The 25,019-nt window shown below is 44.4% G+C and overlaps 2 protein-coding genes across 3 annotated transcripts in view; one reads left to right on the top strand and one right to left on the bottom strand.

Moving 5' to 3' along the window:
• Nucleotides 1-841: 841 nt before the first annotated feature.
• On the bottom strand, nt 842-9,203 carry TRIML1 (tripartite motif family like 1). Its single transcript, XM_054485908.1, has 6 exons — nt 8,620-9,203; nt 7,964-8,059; nt 6,060-6,290; nt 4,686-4,708; nt 4,413-4,510; nt 842-1,758 (listed from the first exon to the last, which is right to left on the bottom strand). Exons 1-6 carry the CDS (start codon nt 9,025-9,027, stop codon nt 1,208-1,210), a joined length of 1,407 nt encoding a protein of 468 aa, XP_054341883.1. The 5' UTR covers nt 9,028-9,203; the 3' UTR covers nt 842-1,207.
• The window catches only part of TRIML2 (tripartite motif family like 2), a 55,380-nt gene continuing 38,140 nt past the window's right edge, over nt 7,780-25,019 (top strand). The window contains exon 1 of one of the 2 annotated variants that reach the window (XM_063664395.1): nt 7,780-7,855. The gene's annotated coding sequence lies outside the window, so the exon portion shown is untranslated. The remainder of the gene's footprint in view (nt 7,856-25,019) is intronic. The other variant, XM_063664391.1, reaches the window with a different exon arrangement.

Here is a 25,019-nt window from a genome sequence, read left to right as displayed (position 1 = left end):
GGATTTTTGGTAATTGAGAAAAGATATATTCCAAATGTTTGCTGTTTGCTTTTCATCACACCCCTTCCTCACAAACCCTGACTTCTTTTTTATTTGAGGTGGAGTTTCACTCTTGTTGCCCAGGCTGGAGTGCAATGGAAAGATCTCCGCTCACTGCAACCTCCGCCACCTGGGTTCAAGTGATTCTGCTGCCTCAGCCTCCCGAGTAGCTGAGATTACAGGCACGTGCCATCATGCCCAGCTAATTTTTGTATTTTTAGTAGAGAAGGGGTTTCTCCATGTTGGTCAGGCTGGTCTCAAACTCCCAACCTCAGGTAATCCACCCACCTTGGCCTCCCAAAGTGCTGGGATTACAGGCGTGAGCCACCGCACCCGGCCAACCCTGACGTTTTGAGGGTAAGCTCTTTGGTCTTCCAGAGATTGAAAGCCTTCTGCTCACAGCAAACCACAAAAGCACCGAAAAGAACCTTATATACAATGCAATATAGTCGCTTGGTATCCCTTGTCATGATACATTTACTGAATAGACACTTTGCTCTGTCACCTTTTAACGTATTAATGGAAGGTTCCAGCCTGTTGTGATTATGGAAGCATGAATGGTATGACGATATTCACACAAATATTTGCAGTGTTCTCAACATATAAGCCTTCATGAGTACAAACACTGCAGGCTCATGGGATGGGAAGGAAAATGGCTTTTGGGAGAAGGATGAGACCTGAGCCCTCTCACACACCCTGGAAAGATGTGTCCATGCCTCAGTTTCCCCAGATGGATTTGCGTTGCCCCAGCATGCGGAGCTCTGCATGGAGGACAAAGAAACATTCGAGCAGCACAGTTTTTCAGAGTCAAATAATTAAATACACTTGAAAAAGTGACATATATTTATAAAATCCGGCCTATGGCAGTAGGATTCATGGTAATAGGGGCTCAATATTTGAGTGACCAGCACACACATGGGGTAGCCTAGAGAATACATTTAGTCAAAGACACAGAATATGATCAGCCCTCTTCTATTGGGGTTGAAGTTGATTGTGTAATGTGACTGTTCATAATGGGATCAAGTTAATGGGAACTCTTGGGGGTGGGGTGGGGGTACGGGAGTTTATTTCAGATCACCTGACATTAATAGTGTCGATGCCTTCATTGTCTTAATAGTTATGTCTTGGTCTCAGACATCGCCCGCTGTGAAGGCTCAGGGCACGCCTCTCAGATGTGACTGTTGAGTGAGCAGATGGTGAGAGGGTCTGTGTTTGTCCCCTCATTTGGGAGGCAGGGGGAAAAGATAGGCCTGAGGGCCTCTTGGAAGGAAGCTGGTGGGAAGCTGTAGATGAGGGATTCATCCGTCCCGTTGTAGAATGCTACATGTCCAGATTCATAGTCCAGGAAGACACCAACCTTACACACAGGCTCTCTGACGTGCTGACCTTTCAAAGGTGATGAGACCCAGAGGCTGTAATCATCTCCGATTTTTAAACCTATTAGTGAGAACAGGTCCCCAGGTGGCTTGGGGAGATTCCCCTTTCTGCTTACAGAGTCCTTGCAGATGCCCACTTCCCACTCGGTCTTGTTTCCCACCTCCACCTCCCAGTAGTGTCTCCCACTGGTGAAGATCTGAGCACCCAGCACAGTCGCAGACTGGTCAAATCTTTCCGGGTTGTCGGGTAGCTGCTGTCTGCTTCCCCCGTATTTCACACTCTTTAGATCCTCCGACAACACGAGATAGGCATTAGCTGTGGCTGGGTCCAGCGTTATCTCTGCTACAAGAGGAGGAAAGAAGAGATTTCCCTTGGGCATGTTTGAAAAACCTCTTACGTATGTGAGATTTACATTGAATTCTTAGTATTTAGTCCTGGTTTTTTAAATGTAATTTGGGGCCGGGCATGGTGGCTCACACCTGTAATGCAGCACTTTGGGAGGGTGAGGCAGGCAGATCACAAGGTCAGGAGTTCAAGACCAGCCTGGCCAACATGGTGAAACCCCGTCTCTACTAAAAATACAAAACAGTCAGGCGTGGTGGCACCTGCCTGTAATCCAAGCTACTCAGGAGGCTGAGGCATGAGAATTGCTTGAACCCAGGAGGTAGAGGTTGCAGTGAGCCAAGATTACACCACTGCACTCCAGCCTGGGTGACAGAGCAAGACTCAGTCTCAAAAAAAAAAACAGTATTTGGTTTAGAACATAATTTCTGAGCTCTTCTTTCACTGTTCCACAACACACAGCATGAAGCTCTAAATGGAGAGAGAGAGAAGAGCCACGTGGAGAAAGAGCTTTAGCCTGCCTGAGGTGGGGAGGAGAATCCCTGTGAGTGGAATGGACATCGCTCTGTTTACAGGACATCTTTAGAGCTCTGAGCTGTGTATCCACATAGGGATACCCTTGGTTGTTCGCATTCATATTAGCCATGGTAGGTTCTGGTTCTTCAATTTGGGTGGGAGAGAAAATAGCACTTATCTTTGGCTGAACTTCTAATGTGCCAAACATTTTCTATACATTATCTCATTTAATCACTGCAAGCATTCTTTTCTCTCATTTTTACAAAAAAGAAAACAGGTTCAGGAAGGTTAGGAAACTTCACCAAGATTACACAGTTACTGAGTGTTCAGATCACAGATCACAATCCCTAATCAGCTTTTTTCATTATGTCATGACAAATGCAGCTTCCTGTGAGTTCAGTGCAGCACGCAGGGACCATCTGATGAAGCACACACACGCTGTGAACTAACAGTCACATATGGGGCCTCCTTTTTTTTTTTTTCTGAGACAGAGTTTTGCTCTTGTTGCCCAGGCTGGAGTTAATGGCGCGATCTTGATTCACTGCAACCTCCTCTCCCAGGTTCAAGTGATTCTCCTGCCTCAGCCTCCCGAATAGTAGTAGTGTCCGCCACCACGCCCGGCTAGTTTTTTGTATTTTTAGTAGAGATGGGGTTTCATCATGCTGGCCAGGCTGGTCTCAAACTCCCGACCTCAGGTGATCCACCCACCTCAGTCTCCCAAAGTGCTGGGATTACAGGCATGAGCCACCATGCCTGGCCGAGGACTCCATCTTCCACTCACTGTCCGGACAAGATCAGGTGCCCCAATCATTCCATTTCTGATTTTTTTTTTTTTGAGACAGAGTTTCTCTCTTGTCACCCAGGCTGGAATGCAATGGCACCATCTCTGCTCACTGCAACCTCCACCTCCTGGGTTCAAGTGATTCTCCTGCCTCGGCCTCCCGAGTAGCTGGGATTACAGGCGCCCATCACGCCCAGCTAATTTTTTTAAATATATTTTTAGTTGAGACAGGGTTTCACCATGTTGGCCAGGCTGGTCTCGAACTCCTGACCTCAAGTGATCTGCCCGCCTTCACCTCCCAAAGTGCTGGGATTACAAGCGTGAGCCACCGCACCCGGCCGCAATCATACCATTTCATACTTTTATTTATAGACCAGATCCCACCATAACTAATTATCTGTGTGATTAATGCCTTCCTCCTCAATTTCATTGAAAATTCTACAAAAGCAAAGGCAAAATCTGCCTTATTTATCATTGTAAGTAAGCACAGAGCCCAGTAGCATAGTGTGGGGTCCATGGCAGGGCTTTATTCAACACTCTGGAGTTCAAAGCTCATTAGGCCTTCCTCTGAAGGTCAGATTGTCCACAAGATAAAAGCTGAGAACTAATCCTGACGTCTCTCGGTGTTGACCAGACTAAACATCTGGAGCATTCTACAAGGACAGTTCGTTGAATGCGCCCTCACTGGGATTTTAGAATTTAAGTCAGCTTTTATCCTAACGGGAACAGAGCTAGAAATGTAGACGCCCCTGCATGAGGGAGGTGTGTCTGCACGTGCAAGGCGGGATGGAAAAGACAATGACAAAACCAACAAAGAAAGGACCAGGATTGGCCGGGCGCCGTGGCTTACGCCTGTAATCCCAGCACTTTGGGAGGCCGAGGCGGGCGGATCATGAGGTCAGGAGATCGAGACCATCCTGGCTAACACAGTGAAACCCCATCTCTACTAAAAATACAAAAAATTAGCCGGGCGTGGTGGCGGCGCCTGTAGTCCCAGCTACTCGGGAGGCTGAGGCAGGAGGATAGCGTGAACCCGGGAGGTGGAGCTTGCAGTGAGCCGAGATCGCACCACTGCACTCTAGCCTGGGAAACAGAGCGAGACTCTGTCTCAAAAAAAAAAAAAAAAGGACCCTTTAGACAGAAAACAAAGCCAGATAAAGCCTGAGTCAAGTCTCACTGCTTCTCTCTGCTCACGCTCAGAGACGGTCTGTGGCCCCAGCCCTCCCTGGTGTTCCGTGCTGGCCGGGATTCCTTAACCAGGAGCCTAGTGTCAGATCGTGAATGTCTGACACTGGAAGAACATAGGCTGAAGTTAAATCTACGAGCCCCGGAGGGGTAACAAATCAGGCTGACTTACTGCTGAATTTTCTTAGCATTTCCTTCATTCCCGTGATGCGGCACAGACTCAGCTCTGTGGTGGTGGCCTCTGGACACTGAAGCAAGAGTGGCTCGCTCCTGCAAGACAGCAGAGAGGTTCACTCTTCAGCACAGACCGCGTGACCAGCTCCAACTGGAGAGTCCACCTCGTTTGTCCCCCAGCAACAGCGCAGACCTCCTATCCCCACTCAAAACTGTCCATCAGCACCACTCCCCCGCAGCTTGCGTAACTGAACACAGAATGAAAGCCTACCTTTCCAGGGCTCCTCTCACTTCCTAAGGGGAAAAAAGAAAGAAGTTAGCATTGTGCGCTTTGATCATAACACAGACGAGATTCATTTTGCATACAGTCCTTGCAAAGCTCACAGAATCTGCTTCCCATGAAGCACACCGTGAGTGGGAGCACATAGAGCAGAGAAAAGCATCCCCAGTTTCTTCCAGGGATGTGCTGTGGTGAACACAAGATGTTTCTCACAATGACTAGAGAATACTTTGTCCTTTTCTTTTTCTCGTATCATCACCTTGTCCAGGGAACCTGTTCTGCAAACAAGCCAACCTGTTAGTCTTATTGATCATCCAGTGAGAGGCAGAGATAACAAAGGAAAATGGGCTGGTGACAACTGAGGCTAACCAAGCCTGTGTCAGCTTGGGGTGGTGTGTTTGGAAGGCACTAAATTAAATAGTAGCATTCTGTGGAACCAGTCTACAAAACAGACCTGAAGCCGGAGTTGGATCACATGGCTTATGTTTAAGAAAGTCCATGGCCGGGCGCCGGTGGCTTATGCCTGTAATCCCAGCCCTTTGGGAGGCCGAGGCGGGTGGATCACGAAGTCAAGAGATAGAGACCATCCTGGCCAACATTGTGAAACCCCATCTCTACTAAAAATACAAAACTTAGCTGGGCATGGTGGCGTGTGCCTGTAATCCCAGGTACTTGGGAGGCTGAGGCAGGAGAATTGCTTGAACCCAGGAGGCATAGATTGCAGTGAGCCAAGATTGCACCACTGCACTCCAGCCTGGGTGACAGTGCAAGACTCTGTCTCAAAAAAAAAAAAAAAAGGTCCTGAAGAATGCAGTAGCATAGAAGGGCGGTAGAGCAAAGGTGGTGAGAAATAGGAGCTCCCTGCACGGAACAGGGGGGTTCTCCTGTCTATTAACCATCAGGGGGGCAGATCGCGTTAGTACCACAGGCATGAATAATTAAATCAGTGCCTCTATTAACCCATCCTGTAGATGACAGTCATCTAGACCTAGAGTTCATATCATAATGGTACTTATCTTCATCAGGTCTTTGTGAAGATTAAATTTAGTGTGCTCAGCACATAGTAAATACACATTAATAAACTAGAAAAAAATTAACAAAGCTGAGGTTGCAGAGAGGCAGGTACAGAAGAAATCGAAGCCACTCTCAGGCTTGTTTGGGATAGTTATTCCTCTGGATTTTTTTTTCTCTCTCTCTCTCTTCTATAAGGCTTTATTGACATATAGAATGTCAATTCTTTAGGAAAACTACTTTTGGACCAGAACTTAGTTTTTAAGATGAATAAAGAAAACATTATTTCCTACGGCTTGAAGTACTGTGAGTTACTATAATTTTTCCCATTACTCTCGTGAATGTTACTCTCACCTCAAGAGATTCGAAAGCCGAGCTTTGACTTGAGGACTCGATCTGTCCAATCATTTTGCTTAGGCTTCTGATTTGCTGGGTCAGTTTGATCTCATTGTTCCTCAGCTTCCTCATGTTCTCTCTCTCTTCCTGTTCTAGTAGCTGGAGTTGCAACTGCTCCTCTTCCTTCAGGAACTGGTGCATTTTCATGTATTCTGACACAACAACCTGTTTACAAGTCTTTGTTTCTTCCTGCCAACACACACACACACACACACACACACACACACACACACACACGAGATAAAGTTAGTAAGAGAAATGCCCTGGTCTGTAGATTTTTAATCCTTGCAAGTCCTGGAGTTTCTTTCTTTTTTTTTTTTTTTGAGATGGAGTCTCACTCTGTCGCCAGGCTGGAGTGCAGTGGTGCAATCTTGGCTCACTGCAACCTCCGCCTCCTGGGTTCAAACGATTCTCCTGCCTCAGCCTCCCGAGTAGCTGGGACTATAGGTTAGGCATGTGCCACCATGCCCAGCTAATTTTTGTATTTTTAGTAAAGATGGGGTTTCACCATGTTGGTCAGGATTGTCTCAGTCTCTTGACCTGGTGACCCGCCCTCCTTGGCCTCCCAAAGTGCTGGGATTACAAGTGTGAGCCACCGTGCCCGGCCAAGTCCTAGAGTTTCATGGCAACGATTCCTAAATCCAACATAAAACATTTAATCTATTGATGTGCTGGGTGTAGAGGATGTTTTCAGAAGTATGTGCGCTGTAGATACAATAGGAAACAAAACCAAAATCTCCATTCCCAGGAGGCTGTCGTTCTAGTGGAGAAAACCAAAAATGAGTAAGAAATATGACAGGTAGTGATCAGGACTATGATACAAATAAAACAAAATTAAGAAAAATTATGAAAAATGTGTGTTCATTTACTCAATAAATATTTGTTCAATGAAAGTAGGTGTCAGATAACCAAAAAGGAATAGAAATATACATGGCAAATACTCTCACTTAAGAATTCAAAGTCTATGGCCAAGCACAGTGGCTCACACCTGTAATCCCAGCACTTTGGGAGACCGAGACAGGTGGATTACCTGAGGTTGGGAGTTCGAGATCAGCCTGGCTAACATGGTAAAACCCCGTCTCTACAAATATACAAAATTAGCTGGGCATGGTGGCACACACCTGTAATCCCAGCTACTCGGAAGGTTGAGGCAGGAGAATCGCTTGAACCCGGGAGGTGGAGGTTGCAGTGAGCTGGGATCGCACCACTGCACTCCAGCCTGGGCGACAGAGCGAGACTCTGTCTCCAAAAGAAAAAAAAAACAGAATTCAAAGTCTGTTGGGAGAATCAGATACATAGTTTTAAAAAATATATAATTAGATATTTAGTCCTTTGCTTTGACTGCTGGAGAGCTCAAATCCAAGTCTGTGACTAACCTTGAGGACTTGTCAGGTATAATTTAAACCACTATTTTGCTTTTATATCTCTGTCTCTTTATTTCTGTTTAATTTGCATGTTCCCCTCCATGTTTTTGAGATATTTCTTTTTAAAATCGCTTTCTGTCTCATGTTACGTGTCTATAAGTATCATCTGTCTCGTTACGTGTCTATAAGTATCATCTGTCTCGTTACGTGTCTATAAGTATCACTTGTGTTTTAAATAATTCTATCAGAGCCGTCATAGAGGAAGCCACAGAGTTGTCTAGTTGCGCAAAGGAGGCTCCTAGAGGGGGCGAGTTGCAGCTGAGCCTTGAGAGTCCCAAGGGGACGCTCCGAAGAAGGCAGCCCAATGCAAGGAAACTGCATATTTTAGAGGTGAGACTGGAAAAATTTGTCTTTTTTTTTCTTGATATTTCACTAAATTTCCCTTTAGTCCCCCTCATGGGGTCATATACAAGCAGCAAAAGTCAGACAGACACCAACCTGGCACAGTTTCACTCTCTCCTTCTCATGGGTTAGTACAGCCTGAGCTTCCTTTCTCCTTACACGCAAAAGATTCAGGATTTCCTGAAGTTTCTCCTGCAATAGAAACAAACCCTTTCTGGCAAATGAGCAGAGTACCAGGTCATGAAGGGGCTTTGAAGACCAGTAACTGCACAGTGCTAGGCCTCTAAAACAAAGGGCAGGCTGGGTGCGGTGGCTCACGCCCGTAATCCCAGCACTGCCTCGGGAGGCCGAGGCAGGTGGATCACCTGAGGTCAGGAGTTCAAGGCCAGCCTGGCCAACATGGTGAAACCCCATCTCTATTAAAAATACAAAAAATTAGCCGGGCGTGGTGGCAGGTGCCTGTAGTCCCAGCTACTCGGGAGGCTGAGGCAGGAGAATGGCGTGAACCCGGGAGGCGGAGGTTGCAGTGAGACAAGATCGCACCACCGCACTCCAGCCTGGGCGACAGAGCAAAATTCTGTCTTAAAAAAAAAAGGGGAAAAAAAGGGTGTAAGCTGGACCCACACCAGTTTGTGATGTGGTGCTCAGATGGGCCCTCGTGACTGTCCCCCACAGAGGACGTTAGGAAATGTCAGGAAAGCTAACGGAGTTAGCTGCGATGAGTCAGGGTTCCTGCTGAGCAGCTGTCTTACTCTGTGATGCTCCTCAGCCTCGCTGGAGAGGTGAACTCTGTTTACACCATGACTCTGGGCTATGAAGTTGCTTCCACCCTGCTTGTCATCGGAGAGCGCCTTGGCAGCGGCGGGCATCCTCCCGTAGCTGCCCTGCTCATCATCGCTCTGCAGCACCTGGGACCGGAGCTGCCTGGCGATGCTGGCCAGCCTCCCTAGACGCTCATTCGGCTGGAAATGCGGGCCCTCCAAGGTCCTCCAGCACTCAGGACAAGATAAAGGTGTGTTATGTTCCTCCCAGCTCCTGAGGAGACACACCAGACAAAAGCTGTGCCCACACTCGGTGGTCACCGGGCTGTTGAAATAGTCCAAGCAGATGAAACAGGTGAGTTCCTCCCTGAGGTTCTCCATCAGATCTGCTGTACACATTTTCTCGAGGCTGGATATGGGGCCAGGTTACACCTCTGTTCTGGGATTAGCAAAGCCCTCACTGCAGTCCTACAGTTTTGAGTAACACGTGGGTGACCTGTTGCTATGCTGTTATGACAAGAAACCCTTATCTCTTCTGTGCCTGACTTCACCAGCTGACATATACTGTCCAACACAAAGCCAATTATGACTTAATGTGGAACTCCTGTACACTGGGCTCCTCACCAACCCCAAACTTTGAGACTTATCTCTGTGAAAAGCACACGTGCTAGAGGCTGAGGATTCTGGCTTCTAACAGAATTACCATTTTGCGAATTGGTTATTGTACATGAACAGCACGGTGGAACCATGTGAACATGTGGGTTTTAGGCTGGAAGCTTGGGTGATTTGGTGTAAACCAGTAAAGAGACTTGAGTTTTGATGATCTCTAATAATATCTGAATTGGAAATTTGGTCCAAATCTTTTGGGAACTCCACTAATAAAACCTAGTTGAGAACTGAGAGAAGAAAACTGTAATACATAGTCCTTTTCTCATTAGCCCTTTGTTCTGCTTGACCAAAGCCTAAGCTTTTGTTCCTTTATTGGGTACTGTGTACTTTTATTTAATTTTATTCATCCTAACAAAATGAGAACCCTTCCACTGAAGTATTCCTTGGTGTTAGATGCACGATGGATCGCCAGAGCTGTTTATTGTTCTTCCCTGCACACCCTAGTACTCACCCACCTGCCATCATGGAAAGCATCTAAAATGACATTCTAATTGGAAGTTGCCTCAAGAGGCTATCCCACTATGGAGCGGATGGAAAGAATTATATTTTAGTATAAATGTAATTTGCTCACTTATTTTCACCTATTGAAAATTTCCACACTAGGCCTCTTCAAATCCCTGATTCTCTATCAGTTCTTACTGGACAGAAATGAAGTGTGCAGACATTTTTTCAGACATATGAAAAAGTAAATGCCTAGTGTGGAGACTGTGCACAGTGAACTCCGAGATTGGTAACAAATGCCACAAATCCACTGTGTCCCCTGCTCGGGAGTCAGCTTCTCCTGTCCTGGCCTGCCTTCTGCTCACTGCACGCCAGGAAGTTGCACCTCAAAAGCTCTTCCTCAAAGGCCCGCGAGTTTGACCTTCCCACACACTCATCACGCCATATTTCTGTCTCGGTCCCCTCACTCTCCAGCTTGGCAGCCTTCCACTGGTGGGGTCCATTACTCAGGTTGTTCCATTCATTGGTTTCTGACTTTCAAGGCTCCAACTGCTACTTCTTTCCCACTTACCTCCAACAGGATGTTGGATGTTTCCTTATCTTGAACTTTGGGAAAAAGAAGTTTTCTGGCTGAGAATGTTTTTTCTGCCACCTTCCTTTCTCCTAGTCAAAACTCACCTTTCTGAAATCATTAATTCAAAATGTTTTAATCCTATACATCTCTTGTAAAGCATATGTGAATTTACATCTCTTGTAAAGCATACGTGTAAAGCATATGAGAATTTAAGCTATGAAAAATAACAGAGCAAAGAGTTATACTACTGTAAAGAGGAAGAGAGGTGGCATCAGGGTGGCGTCATGAAACCTCTACCGAGATAGCCTCCAAGATACTAACTTGTCACAGCTTCAGAATATTGCTATGAGTTAGTCTTAAGTAAGAGTCCTAAAAAAAAAAAAAAAAAAAGGTTGGCCGGGCGCGGTTGCTCACATCTGTAATCCCAGCACTTTGGGAGGCCGAGGTGGGTGGATCACTTGAGGTGAGGAGTTTAAGACCAGCCTGGCCAACATGGTGAAACTCCATCTCTACTAAAAATATGAAAATTAGGCCGGGTGCGGTGGCTCATGCCTGTAATCCCAGCACTTTGGGAGGCTGAGGCAGGCAGATCACTTGAGGTTGCGAGTTCGAGACCAGCCTGGCCAACATGGAGAAACTCCGTCTCTACTAAAAATACAAAATTAGCCAGGCATGGTGGCACATGCCTGTAATCCCAGCTAGTCAGGAGGCTGAGACAGAAGAATTGCTTGAACCCAGGAGGTGGAGGTTGCGGTGAGACGAGATCACGCCATTGCACTCCAGCCTGGGCAACAAAAGCGAAACTCTGTCTCAAAAAAAAAAAAAAAAAAAAGTAAAATTAGCTGGGCGTGGTGTTGCCCACCTATAATCCCAGCTACTTGGGAGGCTGAGGCAGGAGAATCACTTGAACCCAAGAGATGGAGGTTGCAGTGAGCCAAGATCCTGCCACTGCACTCCAGCTTGGGAGACAGAGAAAGACTCCATCTCAAAAAAAAAAAAAAGACTACAATAATGCTAACTGCCACCACTAGAAAAAAGAATTTATGAACTACCATCTCCATTCAGTGTGTTATTTCAACACAACCCCAGGAGGAGTCTTTAACATTTACCAAAATCGTTAGAATAAGCCTCACAATACAGTTATAGCACATCACAGAGCCAGTATTCCAATATGGAATAGGGAGGCTGGCATAGTCTCCGTTCAAGTCACACTGATCTGTTCCATCCCGTTTCCCTCTTCTGGATAATTTTTTTTATTTTATAATCATCGTAACACAATAACCATGTGTTATTCATTGATGACTGCAGAATTCTTTGCACATGGCTTGATTTTTCTGTTAATGAGTTAAAAAAGAATAGAGGAGCTATATTATTATGGAATCATAGTCTTATATTTAGCTGGAAGTCAAGAGATCACATAGTCCAACTACCTTCTACAGATGCTGAAGAAAACTGAGGCTTGAAGAAATTAAATTCATCTCCTGATACTCACTTACTACATAGACCAGATTAGGACTAGGAAACTGGAGCGCCTACCTCCCAGTCTTTCTCTTTTGTCAACACACTATACTGCATCTCACTTGTTGACTTGTGAGTGGGTGAAAATTTCCAGTTATCTCAATAAAATGAACATTGCAGGCCGGGCGCGGTGGCTCACACCTGTAATCCCAGCATTTTGGGAGGCCGAGGTGGGTGGATCACGAGGTCTGGAGATCGAGACCATCCTGGCTAACAAGGTGAAACCCTGTCTCTACTAAAAAAATACAAAAAATTAGCCGGATGTGGTGGTGGGAACCTGTAGTCCCAGCTACTAGGGAGACTGAGGCAGGAGAATGGCGTGAACCTGGGAGGTGGAGCTTGCAGTGAGCCGAGATTGCTCCACTGCACTCCAGCCTGGAGACAGAGCGAGACTCCATCTCAAAAAAAAAAAAAAATGAACATTGCCCAATTGCTGTCAGAAGGGAGTCAGACAGCTGTCATTATGGAGTGGTGGTGTGACAGGTATCTGAAATCACTGGCCACATTCACTCTTGGGAAGGCAGACTTCCTTACCGTCTTTCTAAACATTTTGCCTGGGCTTAATTCATAGATGAAATGCATTCATAGAGTAGACCAGCCTTCCCAAAATATATGACCCAATCGCACTACCAGACATGGCTTCTGAGATCAACAACTCAAGTAGCTTCTTCTCTGGCCTTTCTCTCCTGAGAGGGTGGTGCCAGGGGTACTCCAAGAGGGTCACAGTCACAACTATCACCCAGATGCCATCAGGGTTGGCACATGCAGAAAAATGGAACTTTATAGATACAGTAAGGGCTTATTTGTTGATGAGGCAGTGGACTAGTTGGGAGCTTATTTGAAGAATACATTGCTTGAAAGCCTAGTTTTAAAAATAAAGTTAGCTAGGCCCAGTGGCTTACCCCAGTAATCCCAGCACTTAGGGAGGCCGAGGCAGGTGGATCACCTGAGGTCAGGAGTTCAAGACCAGCCTGGCCAATATGGTGAAACTCTGTCTCTACAAAAATACAAAATTAGCTGGGCGTGATGGAGGGTGCCTGTAATCCCAGCTACTCGGGGCTGAGGCACGAGACTCACTTGAACCCAGGAGACGAAGCTGGCAGTGAGACACGATCACCAGTGCACTCCAGCCTGGGCACAGAGTGAGATTAAAAAAATACAATTGGCCCTTGAGCAATGCAGGGGTTACAGGTGCTGACCCCTTGCACAGTCAAAAATACACTTTAACTTTCCCAGAACATTAACTACTAATAGTCTACTGTTGACCGAGCCTTATCAATAACAGAAACAGTCAATTAATATATTTTTGTGTTACATGTATTATTTTATTCTTATCAAATAAGCTAGAGAAAAGAAAATGTTATTACGAGAAAATCTATTCACTAAGTGGAAGCGGATCCTCATAAAGGTCTTCACCCTTGTCGTTACCACTTTGAGTAAGCTGAGGAGGAGGAGGTGGGGGTGCGAGGGCTGGTCTCGCTGTCTCAGGGGTAGCAGAGGCCAGACAGGTAGAGGAAGTGGAAGGCTGAGCAGGAGAGGCAGGCATTCTTGGTGTCACTTTTATTGAGAAAAATCCATGTATAAGTGTCCATGTTGAGGACTTCAAACCCGGGTTGTTCAAGGGTCCTCTGTATATCTGTCATTTCATGCCAGTCTGGAAAAGATAGGTTACTCAACACACAGTTTAGGGAAAGTCGGGGAGTCATCTGGAAAAATAAATTCAGTTGATCTCTACCTAGCAACTTATACCAAAGTATATTCCAGGTAGATAACTACAGGATATATGTGTGTGTGCGTGGGCGGGGGGGAGTGTGTCTATTTTTTCCCCTCTAAGTATGAATTTCTACTCATATTTTTCCTTTTTTATTGCTTTTTTCACCTTATTTATATATTTCTAGGAAAGAGAATTTGCAACAGGTGTCAAACATATACTCTGAAATTATGGAGCAGTCTTACATGAATGTATATTTAAAATTATAGCTTTTATTATTATTATTATTATTTGAGAAGGAATCTTGCTCTGTCGCCCAGGCTGGAGTGCAGTGGCATGATCTCAGCCACTGCAACCTCCGGCTCCCAGGCTCAAGCGATTATCATGCCTCAGCCTCCTGAGTAACTGGGGATTACAGGTGTGCACCACCATGCCTGGCTAATTTTTGTATTTTTAGCAGAGACGGAGTTTCACCACGTTGGCCAGGCTGGTCTCCAACTCCTGACCTCAAGTGATCTGCCTGCCGTGGCCTCCCAAAGTGCTGAAACTACAGGCATGGGCCATCACACTGGGCCAAAATAATAGCCCTTCATCATACTATATAGACAGTTTTTAAAAAGCAGATCTATTTACATACATTAACATGATATGGCATCCATTATATGACATTAAGGGGAAATAAATTTTTGCCCTCAAAAATAGTTTGTCTAAATAATTAAAATTATGTTCCACTATTTATGTATTTTTCCTAAAAATAAGAGGTCATACTATAGATGTTGACATATGTATTTGTGTAGTTGAAAGCATAGAAGAAGTATGGAATTTCAAGAATATGACACTAAAAGCACAGTCAAAAAAAGCAACAACAGACAAAGGGAACTACATCAAGCTGAAAATCTCCTGCATAGCAAAGGAAACGATCGACAGCGTGAAAAGGCATATTCTGCGGAATGAAAGAAAATGCAGTGGCCCCTCGGCGTCTGTAGGAGACTCATTCCAGGACCTCTTGCAGATACCAAAATTCAGGGATACTCCAGCCCCGGAAAGAAAATGACATAATATTTGCATTAACCCTGCACATCCTCCTGTATACTTTAAATCATCTCTAGATTACAAGTAATACCTAATACAATGTAAATGCTATGTAAATCGATGTTATACTGTGTTGTTTAGAGAATGACCCAAAAAAGTCTGTACGTTTGCAGACTTTTACATTTATTATTTATTTTTAAGTATTAAAGTATTTTTAATGCTCTTGCTTTTTTTCCCCTACTCTGCATGTGGCATCCAAATAGTTAACACTCTAAATACAAAAAAACTTCAAAAATGGAAAACTTAGAGGTTTTGGCAGACTGTTCAGAGCCTGACGAAGTCGGAGTCGGGCTGGAGGTGAAGGTGAGCAGAGACCCAATCACAATAGGCTTCTGTGTTATGCCAAGTTTTGAAATTCATTCTGTAATCGATGGGAATTGCTAGAGATTTTAGGCACAGGAGTGATACAATTATAAAATATTATATAACATTTTCGGAAGATCAAAGAACCATACATGTGAAAGAAATACAAATAACATGAACACCCCAGCTTTTTCTTTATAAATGAGAAATTAGGAAAAAATAAAGGAAAATCTCTACCATCATGGAATTTATATTTCAGTAAGGAGAGGCATAAGATCAAAAACAGATATATATTAAGTAGTTATAAGTGCTAGAAAGAACAATTTTTAAGCAAGGTAAGGAACATAATTTTTTTTTTTTTTTTTTTTGAGACAGGGTCTCAGTTTGTCACCCAGGCTGCAGTGCAGTGGTGCAATCATAGCTCATTGTAGCTTCAAGCCCCCAGGGCTGCAGTGATCCTCCCGCCTCAGCCTTTTGAGTTGCTAGGACAACAAGTGCACACCACCTAGCCTGTCTAATTTTTATTTATTTTATATTTTATTTTATTTGTAGAGATATGTTCTTCCTATCTTGCCCAGGCTGACCTCAGGCTCCTGGCCTCAAGCCATCCTCCCACCTCCGCCTCCCAAAGTGCTAGGATTACAGGCATGCCCCACCATGACTGGCCCCATGATTAGTTTTTTAAAAAATATTTTTGATCCACGGTTGGTTGAATCAACAGATGCAGATCCCATAGATACGGAGGGCTGACTCTGTTTGCAAATGATATGTCAGATAAGGGATTAATTCTCAAGATATATAAGGAACTTCTATAACTGAATAACAAGAAAACTAATAACCAGATTACAATATGGACCAAAGAGTTAGATATTTCTCCAAAGAAGGCATAGAAAGGTCAACAGGTATATGAAAAGATGCTCAATATCACTAATCATCAGAGAAATGCAAATCTACGATCACAAAGAGATAGCACCTCTCACCTGTTACATGGCTATTATCAAAAAAAAACAAAAAACAAACAAAAAAAACAGACAACAAGAGTTGGGGAAGATGTGAAGAAATTGGAGAGTTGGGGAGGATGTGAAGAAATTGGAGAGTTGGGGAGGATGTGAAGAAATTGGAGAGTTGGGGAGGATGTGAAGAAATTGGAACCCCGCTGGTGGAAATGCAAAATGGGGCAATTGCTGTGAGGTGAGGGACCAGGCATGGTGACCACGCACGCCGTAATCCCAGCACTTTGGACGGTCAACGTAGGAGCATTGCTTCAGGGCAGGAATTCAGCCTGGGCAACACAGCCAGACCCTCCTCTACAAAAAAATTTCTTTTTAAATTAGCCGGGCATAGTGGTCCATGCTTGTGGTCCTTAGTCCAGCTGAGGTGGGAGGATCATTTGAGCCCAAGATGTCCAGGCTGCAGTGAGCTGTAATGGTGCCACTGCAATCCAGCCTGGGCAAGAGTAAGACCCCGTCTCAAAACAATTTAAAAAAAAAATAGCGGAGATGAGGAAACAATTAAATGTCCATCGAGGAATGAATGGATAAGGAAAATGAGATCTATACATACCAATACATATACTGAATACACTGTATTGAATATACTATACATATTCAAGTCAGTCTTGAAAAGGAAGGCCTGTCATATGCTACAGCATGGATGGACCTTGAGGACATTATACTAAATGAAATAAGTCAAGCACAGAGAGCAAATACCACATGATTCTCCTTCTACAAGTTACCTGACATAGTCAAACTCAGAAGCAGAAAGTAGAAGGGTGGTTGCCAGGGACTAGGGGGAGGGAAAAAATGAGAAGGTGCTAAACAGAGTTGGGAAAGCCAGGCACGGTGGCTCACGCCTATAATCCTAGCACTTTGGGAGGCTGAGGTGGGTGGATCACTTGGGGGATCACTTGAGGTCAGGAGTTCGAAACCAGCCTGGCCAACATGGAGAAAACCCGCCTCTACCAAAAATATTTTTTAAATTAGCCAGACATGGTGGTGGGCACCTGTAATCCCAGCTGCTTGGGAATCTGAGGCAGGAGAATCGCTTAAACCCAGGAGGTGGAATCGTGCCATTACACTCCTGCCTGGGCGACAGAGTGAGACTCCATCTCAAAAAAAAAAAATTAAAATTAAAAAATAAAACGAAGATTGGGGGAACAGTTTGAAACCAGGGGTTTGAGACCAGCTTGGGCAACATAGAGAAACCGTGTCTCTAAATATAAATATAAATATATATATATATATACACATATATATATATATATAGCTAGGAATGGTGATGTGTGCCTATAGTCCCAGCTACTTGGGAGGCTGAGGTATGAGAATGTCTAGAGCTCAGGAATTCAAGGCTGCAGTGAGCTATGATTGTCACTTCATTCCACCCTGGGTGACAGAGCAAGACCCTGTCTCCAAATACACACACACACACACACACACACACACACACACATGCCTTCTAAAGAATTTGTCAGCAGTGTTTTCAGTAAAGAAATATTGGAGAATGGAGTAGGAGCTAAGAAATGTGAGGTGTGACTTGGAGTAAGCCAATTAATGAAGCAGTTTTCCTCACCTTTAAGGATTAAATTGTCTCTGAAGATTGGTTTCAGCTGTGATATAATAAAATTTTTTAATAGTTTGCAATTTCAGTGGCAGCTTTTATTTATTTAACGAATAGATATTGTGCCTCTGTTATATAGAGAGCAATGAGCTCAGTGCTGAAAGTGACCAAAAATTATTTCTCTTCTTTGGGAGCAAAAGATATATGTGCAAAAGAAGAAGAAAAATCTATGAAATGAAAAGACAAGTGCCCCGAGAGGGGTACAATTTAAATTAATTAACTACTTTGGCATTTTAGTGGCGGGAACATGACATTCCTGCTGGAACAATTAGAAAAAACTTCTGGGAGAAATGGCATTCGATCTGGACCTTTAAGGGCTAACATGTATTTCAACTGAAGAGATAAGCTACTATTTAGGAGTGAGAAAACTCACTGAATATTTCAGAAATAAAATGCGTAATCTGATTGATGTTGAGTCAAAATATTACAAACAAACAAACAAAAATCACAACACTCTTGTTATCTCGGAAATATTTAAAGACCCAATTCAGCTTGACAATATTCGCCTTTAACATTACACAGCAAGACGTGGGGCCAGATCTGTGGGGAAGGGTCCGGGCACTGCAACTGCACAGGTTTCCTGGTGTGTCGAACCCAGCAACTCTCAACCAGTTGCCCAGGTTGGCCACTGGGAGGTGCTCTCTAGAGCTTCCATCTACGTAGCTTCCCTGAGGATTTAGGCGGAGGTGTTTTGTTTGTTTCTGGAAAATAAAGGCTATATTGTTCATCCCCTTGCTTTAAGAAACCTTAAACGAAGAAAATTTCCTTGTTTCAGGCTTTCTGTCGGGTGCTTTGTGTACTTGTCTCTTAAGATTTAAAAAAATGGGGGGGAAGTCAAAAAGAAATTGTATAAGTTGGGGAGACTGGGCAGGAAACTTTGAAAAGCAGTTCAAACAAATAAGACAAGTAAGAATTTAAACACTTGGTTGACATTTAGGAGTTATAGTCTAAGGCCAGGCGCGGTGGCTCACGCCTGTAATCCCAACACTTTGGGAGGCTGAGGTGGGTGGATCACCTGAGGTCAGGAGTTCAAGACCCAGCCTGGCCAACATGGTGAAACCCCATCTCTACTAAAAATAGAAAAATTAGCAGGGCATGGTGGCAGGCACCTGTAATCCCAGCTACTTGGGAGACTGAGGCAGGAGAATCACTTGAGCCCCGGGAGACAGAGGTTGCAGTGAGCTGAGATCACGCCATTGCACTCCAGCCTGGGTGACAAGAGTGAGACACCGTCTCAAAAAAAAAAGGAGTTATAGTCTAACTTCTTCCCTCATTCTAATGCAGATTCTGGGGTTTAAGATTATTAGAGATAAATAATTTGAATTACTACCATGTGTATAGGATTTAATATTGGTAAAGAATAATGGCAGATTAATTTAGAAAAACCCTTGAGAGCAAAGGTCACTTGTTCTGTGTCTTGCTTCTATCACTTAATTCTGCAGGAATTATTAAAAACCTTTTAAGTTCTAGGTGGTGTAATACACCCAGTATATTAGGAAATAAATAATCATCCCACATTAAACTAGTATTTTATAGGGAAACAGATGCTTACGTATATACACGTTGTTTCCTCACCTGCTTTTTTTTTTGTTTTTTTTTTTTTTGTAGAGACAGAGTCTTGCTATGTTGCCCAGGCTGGCCTTGAACTCCTGGGCTCAAGTGGTCCTCCTGCCTCAGCTTCCCAAGTAGCTGGGACTGTAAGTGCACACCACTTCCTTAATGAGAAAGTCCACTTTTTGCTTTTCTTAGGTAAATCTTTTTTTTTTTTTTTTTTGAGACAATCTCTCTCTGTTGCCCAGGCTAGAGTGCAGTGACGCAATCTCGGCTCACTGCAACTCCCTCTTCCCAGATTCAAGCAATTCCCTGCCTCAGCCTCCCGAGTAGCTGGGATGACAGGTGTCCACCACCATGCCTGGCTAATTTTTGTATTTTTAGTAGAGATGCGGTTTCACCATTTTGGCCAGGCTGGTCTTGAACTCCTGACCTTGTGATTCACCTGCCTTGGCCTCCCAAAGCGCTGGGATTACAAGTGTGAGCCACTGCGCCCGGCCCGGAAATCTTAACATTTATCCATGAGACTCTACCTGTCACCCCCCTGCAAAAAAATAGGATCTTTAACGGAAAGAAACATGAGACTAGTTGTTCTAATGGCACCCGCTTCTTGCCAGACACCGTTCTCAACACCTTCAACACGTGACCCTATGAGGTGGACATGAGTTCCTGCCCCATTTACAGATGAGAAAACAAACTCTAGTTATGTGACTTGTCTTAGATTCACAGAGATGGCCTTTTTTTTTTTTTTTTTTTTTTTTTTGAGACAGGGTCTCCCTTTTTTGCGCAAGCTGGAGTGCAGTGGCTCGACCTCTGCTCACTGCAACCTCTGCCTCCCAGGTTCCAGCGATTCTCCTGCCTCAGCCTCCTGAGTAGCTGGAATTACAGGTACCCACCACCACACCTGGCTGATTTTTTTTGCTTTCAATAGAGACGGAGTTTCTCCATGTTGGTCAGGCTGGTCTCGAACTCCTGACCTTGTGATCCGCCCGCCTTAGCCTCCCAAAGTGCTGGGATTACAGGCGTGAGACACTGCGCCCGGCCCAGAGGTGGCCTTATTTCAGAGTCCAGGCTATCAACCACAGAGCCATACTGCCATTTCCACAGAACTGAATGAGCCACAAATGCAGAACTCAAGGAGTTTGGTTGGCAACCAGACTCCTTGAGTTTTGTGACCAAAAGGAGGTTTGCTGGGCAAGAATTCTGTCAAGTCCGTCCCTGGCAGTGGATGGGCTGAGGTTCCTCTGGCCCCTGAACTATCCAATAATAGTTGGTGCCAGATTCTGCCTGGGGACACTCCTCCCATGCTCACTGATTACTTGTAGCCACAGTTGGTAAGGCCAGAAAAGAGAGCGCTTACTTCTAGGTAAGTTTATGACAGGACTTTCAAAAGGAGCTAGCAAGGCCAGGCATGGTGGCTCATGCCTGTAATCCGGGCATTTTGGGAGGCCGAGGCAGGCAGACCACCTGAGGTCAGGTGTTCGAGACCAGCCTGATCAACATGGATAAACACAGTCTCTACTAAAAAATACAAAAAGTAACTGGGTGTGGTGGCACATGCCTGTAATCCCAGGTACTCGGGAGGCTGAGGCAGGAGAATCACTTGAACCCGGGAGGCAGAGGTTGCAGTGAGCTGAGATCACACCACTGCACTCCAGCCTGGGCAGCGGAGCGAGACTCTCTAAAAAAAACAAAAAAAGAATCAGAATTGTTGTCACTTTTCAGGTGATTGTAACATGCAATGAAGTTAAGAAGTTAAGAATCACGGCTTTCACAAATAAAACCACCTCACAAAGACTGGGTTCCCAGGCAGCTGGAGGCTGGCACCCGGGGCATGCTTTTATTCTGCCTCTTAGCAAAACTGTGCTCGCTCCCTTCATTCCAAATGAGAGTTCGCAACATGAATGTGGGTAGACAGTAACATTCTGAGGGAGGTCTAGGGTGGAGGGAGGAAAGTCCCAGACAACTTCTATACAGGCTAAGAATAAAGTGTGACTCAGTCAGAGTGTGACTCAGAAGACGAAGGAATGTGATCGTGAGCTGACATTAAAGACAAATTCCTGTTGCTGCAAAAAATCAGGTCAAGATGAGAGGTTTTTATTGATTTTTCTCTCCTTAATCCTTCTCTTCCTCCCTGAAAAGTATGAAGGCTAGCTTGGATCTACCAGATTTCAAGAAAGAGCTGACTTGTTCTATCCTTTCACATCATTTGATCAAACCACTTGTAATTGCAGGTGCACACAGGCCTTGCTGTGAGTGCGTCTAAGGAGATGGAAAGGAAGGTCTGGTTATGGCGCCTGTGCTCCAAGGTTTACTGTGCAGTAGGGGATGACGGCTGAGATGGCAAAGCATCTGAGATGTCATGTAATGGATTTCAAGAATAGCATATATGAGATGTACCCAAAAAGCCTGAAGCCTTGTGTTGACAGATCGGATGCTCCTGTATGAGACTCGAGTTCTGTCTCAGCAACACAAGTCTCTCTCAAAATTCATCACTGGGAAGGCAAAAGTCATCTTCAAGGTAAGATTGTCTACTCTGAAAATTTCAGGCTGGGAGCGGTGGCTCACGCCTGTAATCCCAGCACTTTGGGAGGCCGAGGCAGACAGATCACCTGAAGTTGGGAGTTTGAGACCAGCCTGACCAACATGGAGAAACCCCATCTCTACTAAAAATACAAAATTAGCTGGGCGTGGTGGCACATACCTGTAATCCCAGCTACTCAGGAGGCTGAGGCAGGAGAATCGTTTGAACCCAGGAGGCAGAGGTTGCAGTGAGCTGAGATTGTGCCACTGCACTCCAACCTGGGCAACAAGAATGAAACTCTGTCTCAAAAAAAAGAAAAAAAGAAAATTCCAGGGGTTCATTCTTCTTTCCGTCTTTGAAGACGTGGGATCTTCAAAAGAATTCCTACTAGCTCATTCATTTTCTATCCCTGACCTGTCAACAATGGAGACTCAGGAGACCCAAAAGCCCCCTTTTGACTGACAGTAATGCTAATTTCCACATTCTAATTCACACCTAAATTTATGCTGACTTTTGACTTTATAGCTCTAGCATAGCAACCTCCAAGAGAGGACAATAGTTATCCTTTCAGAATGAGGCCCAAGAAATCCTGAATTCTCTACACAAGGCAATGGTCTCACAAGCGGACAACTGCCTCGGCAGAGAAAAATGAACGGGTGAGAATGCTTGGGGCTCTTCCGAATAAGGATGGCCGCTTGATCAAGGAGGAATCTTCAGTGAGTCCAGGGTCACAGGCTGCAGCTTCTCCTCACCACAGTGTCAACACCAATTTGGCCAAATGTGAGCACCCGAACTATATAAAGGCCAGAAAATACAGCAAGTTCTTGCCTCAAGGAAACTATCCTCATGGAAGAGTCAGAAAAGTCACTGGATAGTCATGATCCAGAAACTATGGTAAAATGGCTGTAGTGGATACACAAAGCACCAAAGCCAGAAACAGTTTCAAAGAAATAGTTAAAGATTCTACTCAAGCGTCACTTTTCCATCCTAATAGGGTTTGAAGGAACAAGAAGGCTCAGAGGGCACCATTATTAAGTAGGAAGGACTGGAAGGAGGAGTAAGTCAAGCTCCTCATCAGCAAAAGTTATTTGGGAGAAAATAGGCAGGGCTTTACACATCTAAAAAAAGTTTACTTAATTCCAAAGTAAATATATATCCACCAAAGTGGTAAACAAGAGACTGGCAGGGAAAGACTATTTTTTATTTATTTATTTATTTTGACTGGCTTCAGGTTGGCATCAAAATAGTTTACACTGTCACAGAACTTGATATTTGGTTGCAGTTCTCAGCTAAAAGCTTGGCTGGGGTAATGGCAGTGGGATAGAGATAAGCGGACTTTAATGTTGTATAAAGTCTTAGACATGCAGGGCACGGTGGCTGATGCCTGTAATCCCAGCACTTTGGGAGGCTGAGGCAGGCGAATCACAAGGTCAGGAGATCAAGACCATCCTGGACAACATGGTGAAACCCTGTCTCTACTAAAAATACAAAAATGAGCCAGGCGTGGTGGCACACACCTGTAGTCCCAGCTACTCAGGAGGCTGAGACAGGGGAATCGCTTGAACCCAGGAGGCAGAGGTTGCAGTGAGCCAAGATTGCGCCATTGCACTCCAGCGTGGGCGACAGAGCGAGACTTCATCTCAAAAAAAAAAAAAAAAAGTCTTAGATAGCTAAAACTTGGTAATTAACTATAGAAATATGAAGCAGATAGTCTTTCCTAGACAATACTGGCATTCCCGAACAACTGAGTGGATGTGGTTGCCTCTGACACGGGGAGAGAATGGTGTATATATATGTATATGTTTCATTTTGGACACCTTGACTTTGAGGTGCCCTGCACAATATCTGGATAGAGAGTTCCAGTGATCAATATGTACATCCTTATAAGCCTGAAGACGAACAGAGGGACCTAAACTAGAGATGAAGTTCTGGCATATAGAAGGTAGCTGAAGACTAGATCACAGGTAGCTGTCCAGGAAGAATATGTAGAATGGGGAGTCTCCACTGTCATGATTACAGAAGGCAGGTGAAACTCAAAGTTCAAATAGATCTTAAACATCCTTGGGAATTGTCCTGTGAGGATTGGAAATCAACTGTAGGGCTAAAATTAACATGTTTCTATAATGCACAATAAAGGACTTGTTTTAGTATGACAAGAAAATCATGTTGATTCAAACATGAGCTTTCCCTGGTACACTGCAGTTTGGTTGTAAGTAAGAGCAGTCGAAGGCAGAGAACACTAACGCAGCCAAGTGCAGCAAGCCCTCAGTGGGGTGATCTCTCTGCTATGATGAGATCACGATGGCCATCCACACCACACTCTTCTTGGCTCAGTTTGACCAGACACTGTGTCATAGAGATGCTGATTTTGCTGTTCGTATGTGCATCTTGTCCTGGCCACCCTAACTCGGCAGCCTCAACCCTTTCCCAAATTTCTCATCAAATAACTTTCACTTCCTAAAAAAGCAGATTCAATAGTTACCCTGTATTTTTGTTTTTGTCGTTGTTAGAAGTTTATGTGTCTTCGACTCTACATGTGGCTTTTTTTTAACGGCTGTTAACATTTTGTAAGCATCTGGTTTGAGTTGTATAGGGATTGAGTGTTCCACTCTAACTCTTATGGAAGCACTATTATTTTAATACATTATCTGGCAGAGTGGGGTGTCTTTTTGTTTGTTTGTTAGGAAAATACATCGCACGTAGCAGAAATGCCTATATATGGAAAAATGCAGTATTTCATCCAGATCAAACTCTAGATTTAAATGAAAAAGGCATTTGAGTATATTAAGACCCAAGAAAATGCAAAATCTCTCAAGTGATGTATGTATGCTGCTGAGAGGGGTGTTTTGAGCTTCAGGAATAGAAAGCCTGAAAGGTTATGAGACCACTGATGAATGGTAAGAATTCAGTGGGCCTGCCAGGGCCTCTGACCAAATCCCAGTCAGCATCTTCACAAACGTATCTGGTCATTATGTCACTTCAAGCAGGCTGCAAAAGAAATCCCAAAAAATCACATAGGAAGGGATGCATCAACATCATGTGGTGGGAGGTCAGTTCCTTGGTGGGTGCTGAGGAGAAGCACCCTGGGTATCTGCTGCCTTAGAGTTCACGCCCAGCTGAAATGTCCAACCCAATGACAGTGATTCCCCCTAGAAGACTAGTGCCTTTTAACTGAAAGAAGTACCATAACCAGAGTCTTCATTCTTTTGGATATGTAAAAATCTATTTAGTTTTGTTTGTGATATTTAGGAGAACTCAGCTATGGAAATAGCCAAGTAACTCCAATGTAAAACATACAATTGAGTCATTGATTTAAATTTGTGATTCTAAGTTGAGATTTAAATATATACAAAGCATTGTGATGTTTCAGAATATCAGGTTCACTATTTTTA

The sequence above is a fragment of the Pongo pygmaeus genome, chromosome 3 (genome assembly GCF_028885625.2).
Source record: "Pongo pygmaeus isolate AG05252 chromosome 3, NHGRI_mPonPyg2-v2.0_pri, whole genome shotgun sequence".
In the NCBI taxonomy this organism is placed as follows: Eukaryota; Metazoa; Chordata; class Mammalia; order Primates; family Hominidae; genus Pongo; species Pongo pygmaeus.
The sequence above is the reverse complement of the archived record's forward strand: the minus strand, read 5'-3'. Positions and strand labels throughout refer to the sequence as shown.

What these genes read in the sequence shown, in the direction of transcription:
- TRIML1 (XM_054485908.1), bottom strand. Translation starts at nt 9,027, where the DNA reads ATGTGTACAGCAGATCTGATGGAGAACCTCAGGGAGGAACTCACCTGT. An exon ending in AGGCTGAGGAGCATCACAGA is followed by an intron (nt 8,060 to 8,619) that starts GTAAGACAGCTG and finishes TTTCTATTGCAG; the next exon opens with GAGAAACTTCAGGAAATCCT. An exon ending in AGAGAGTGAAACTGTGCCAG is followed by an intron (nt 6,291 to 7,963) that starts GTTGGTGTCTGT and finishes GTGTGTTGGCAG; the next exon opens with GAAGAAACAAAGACTTGTAA.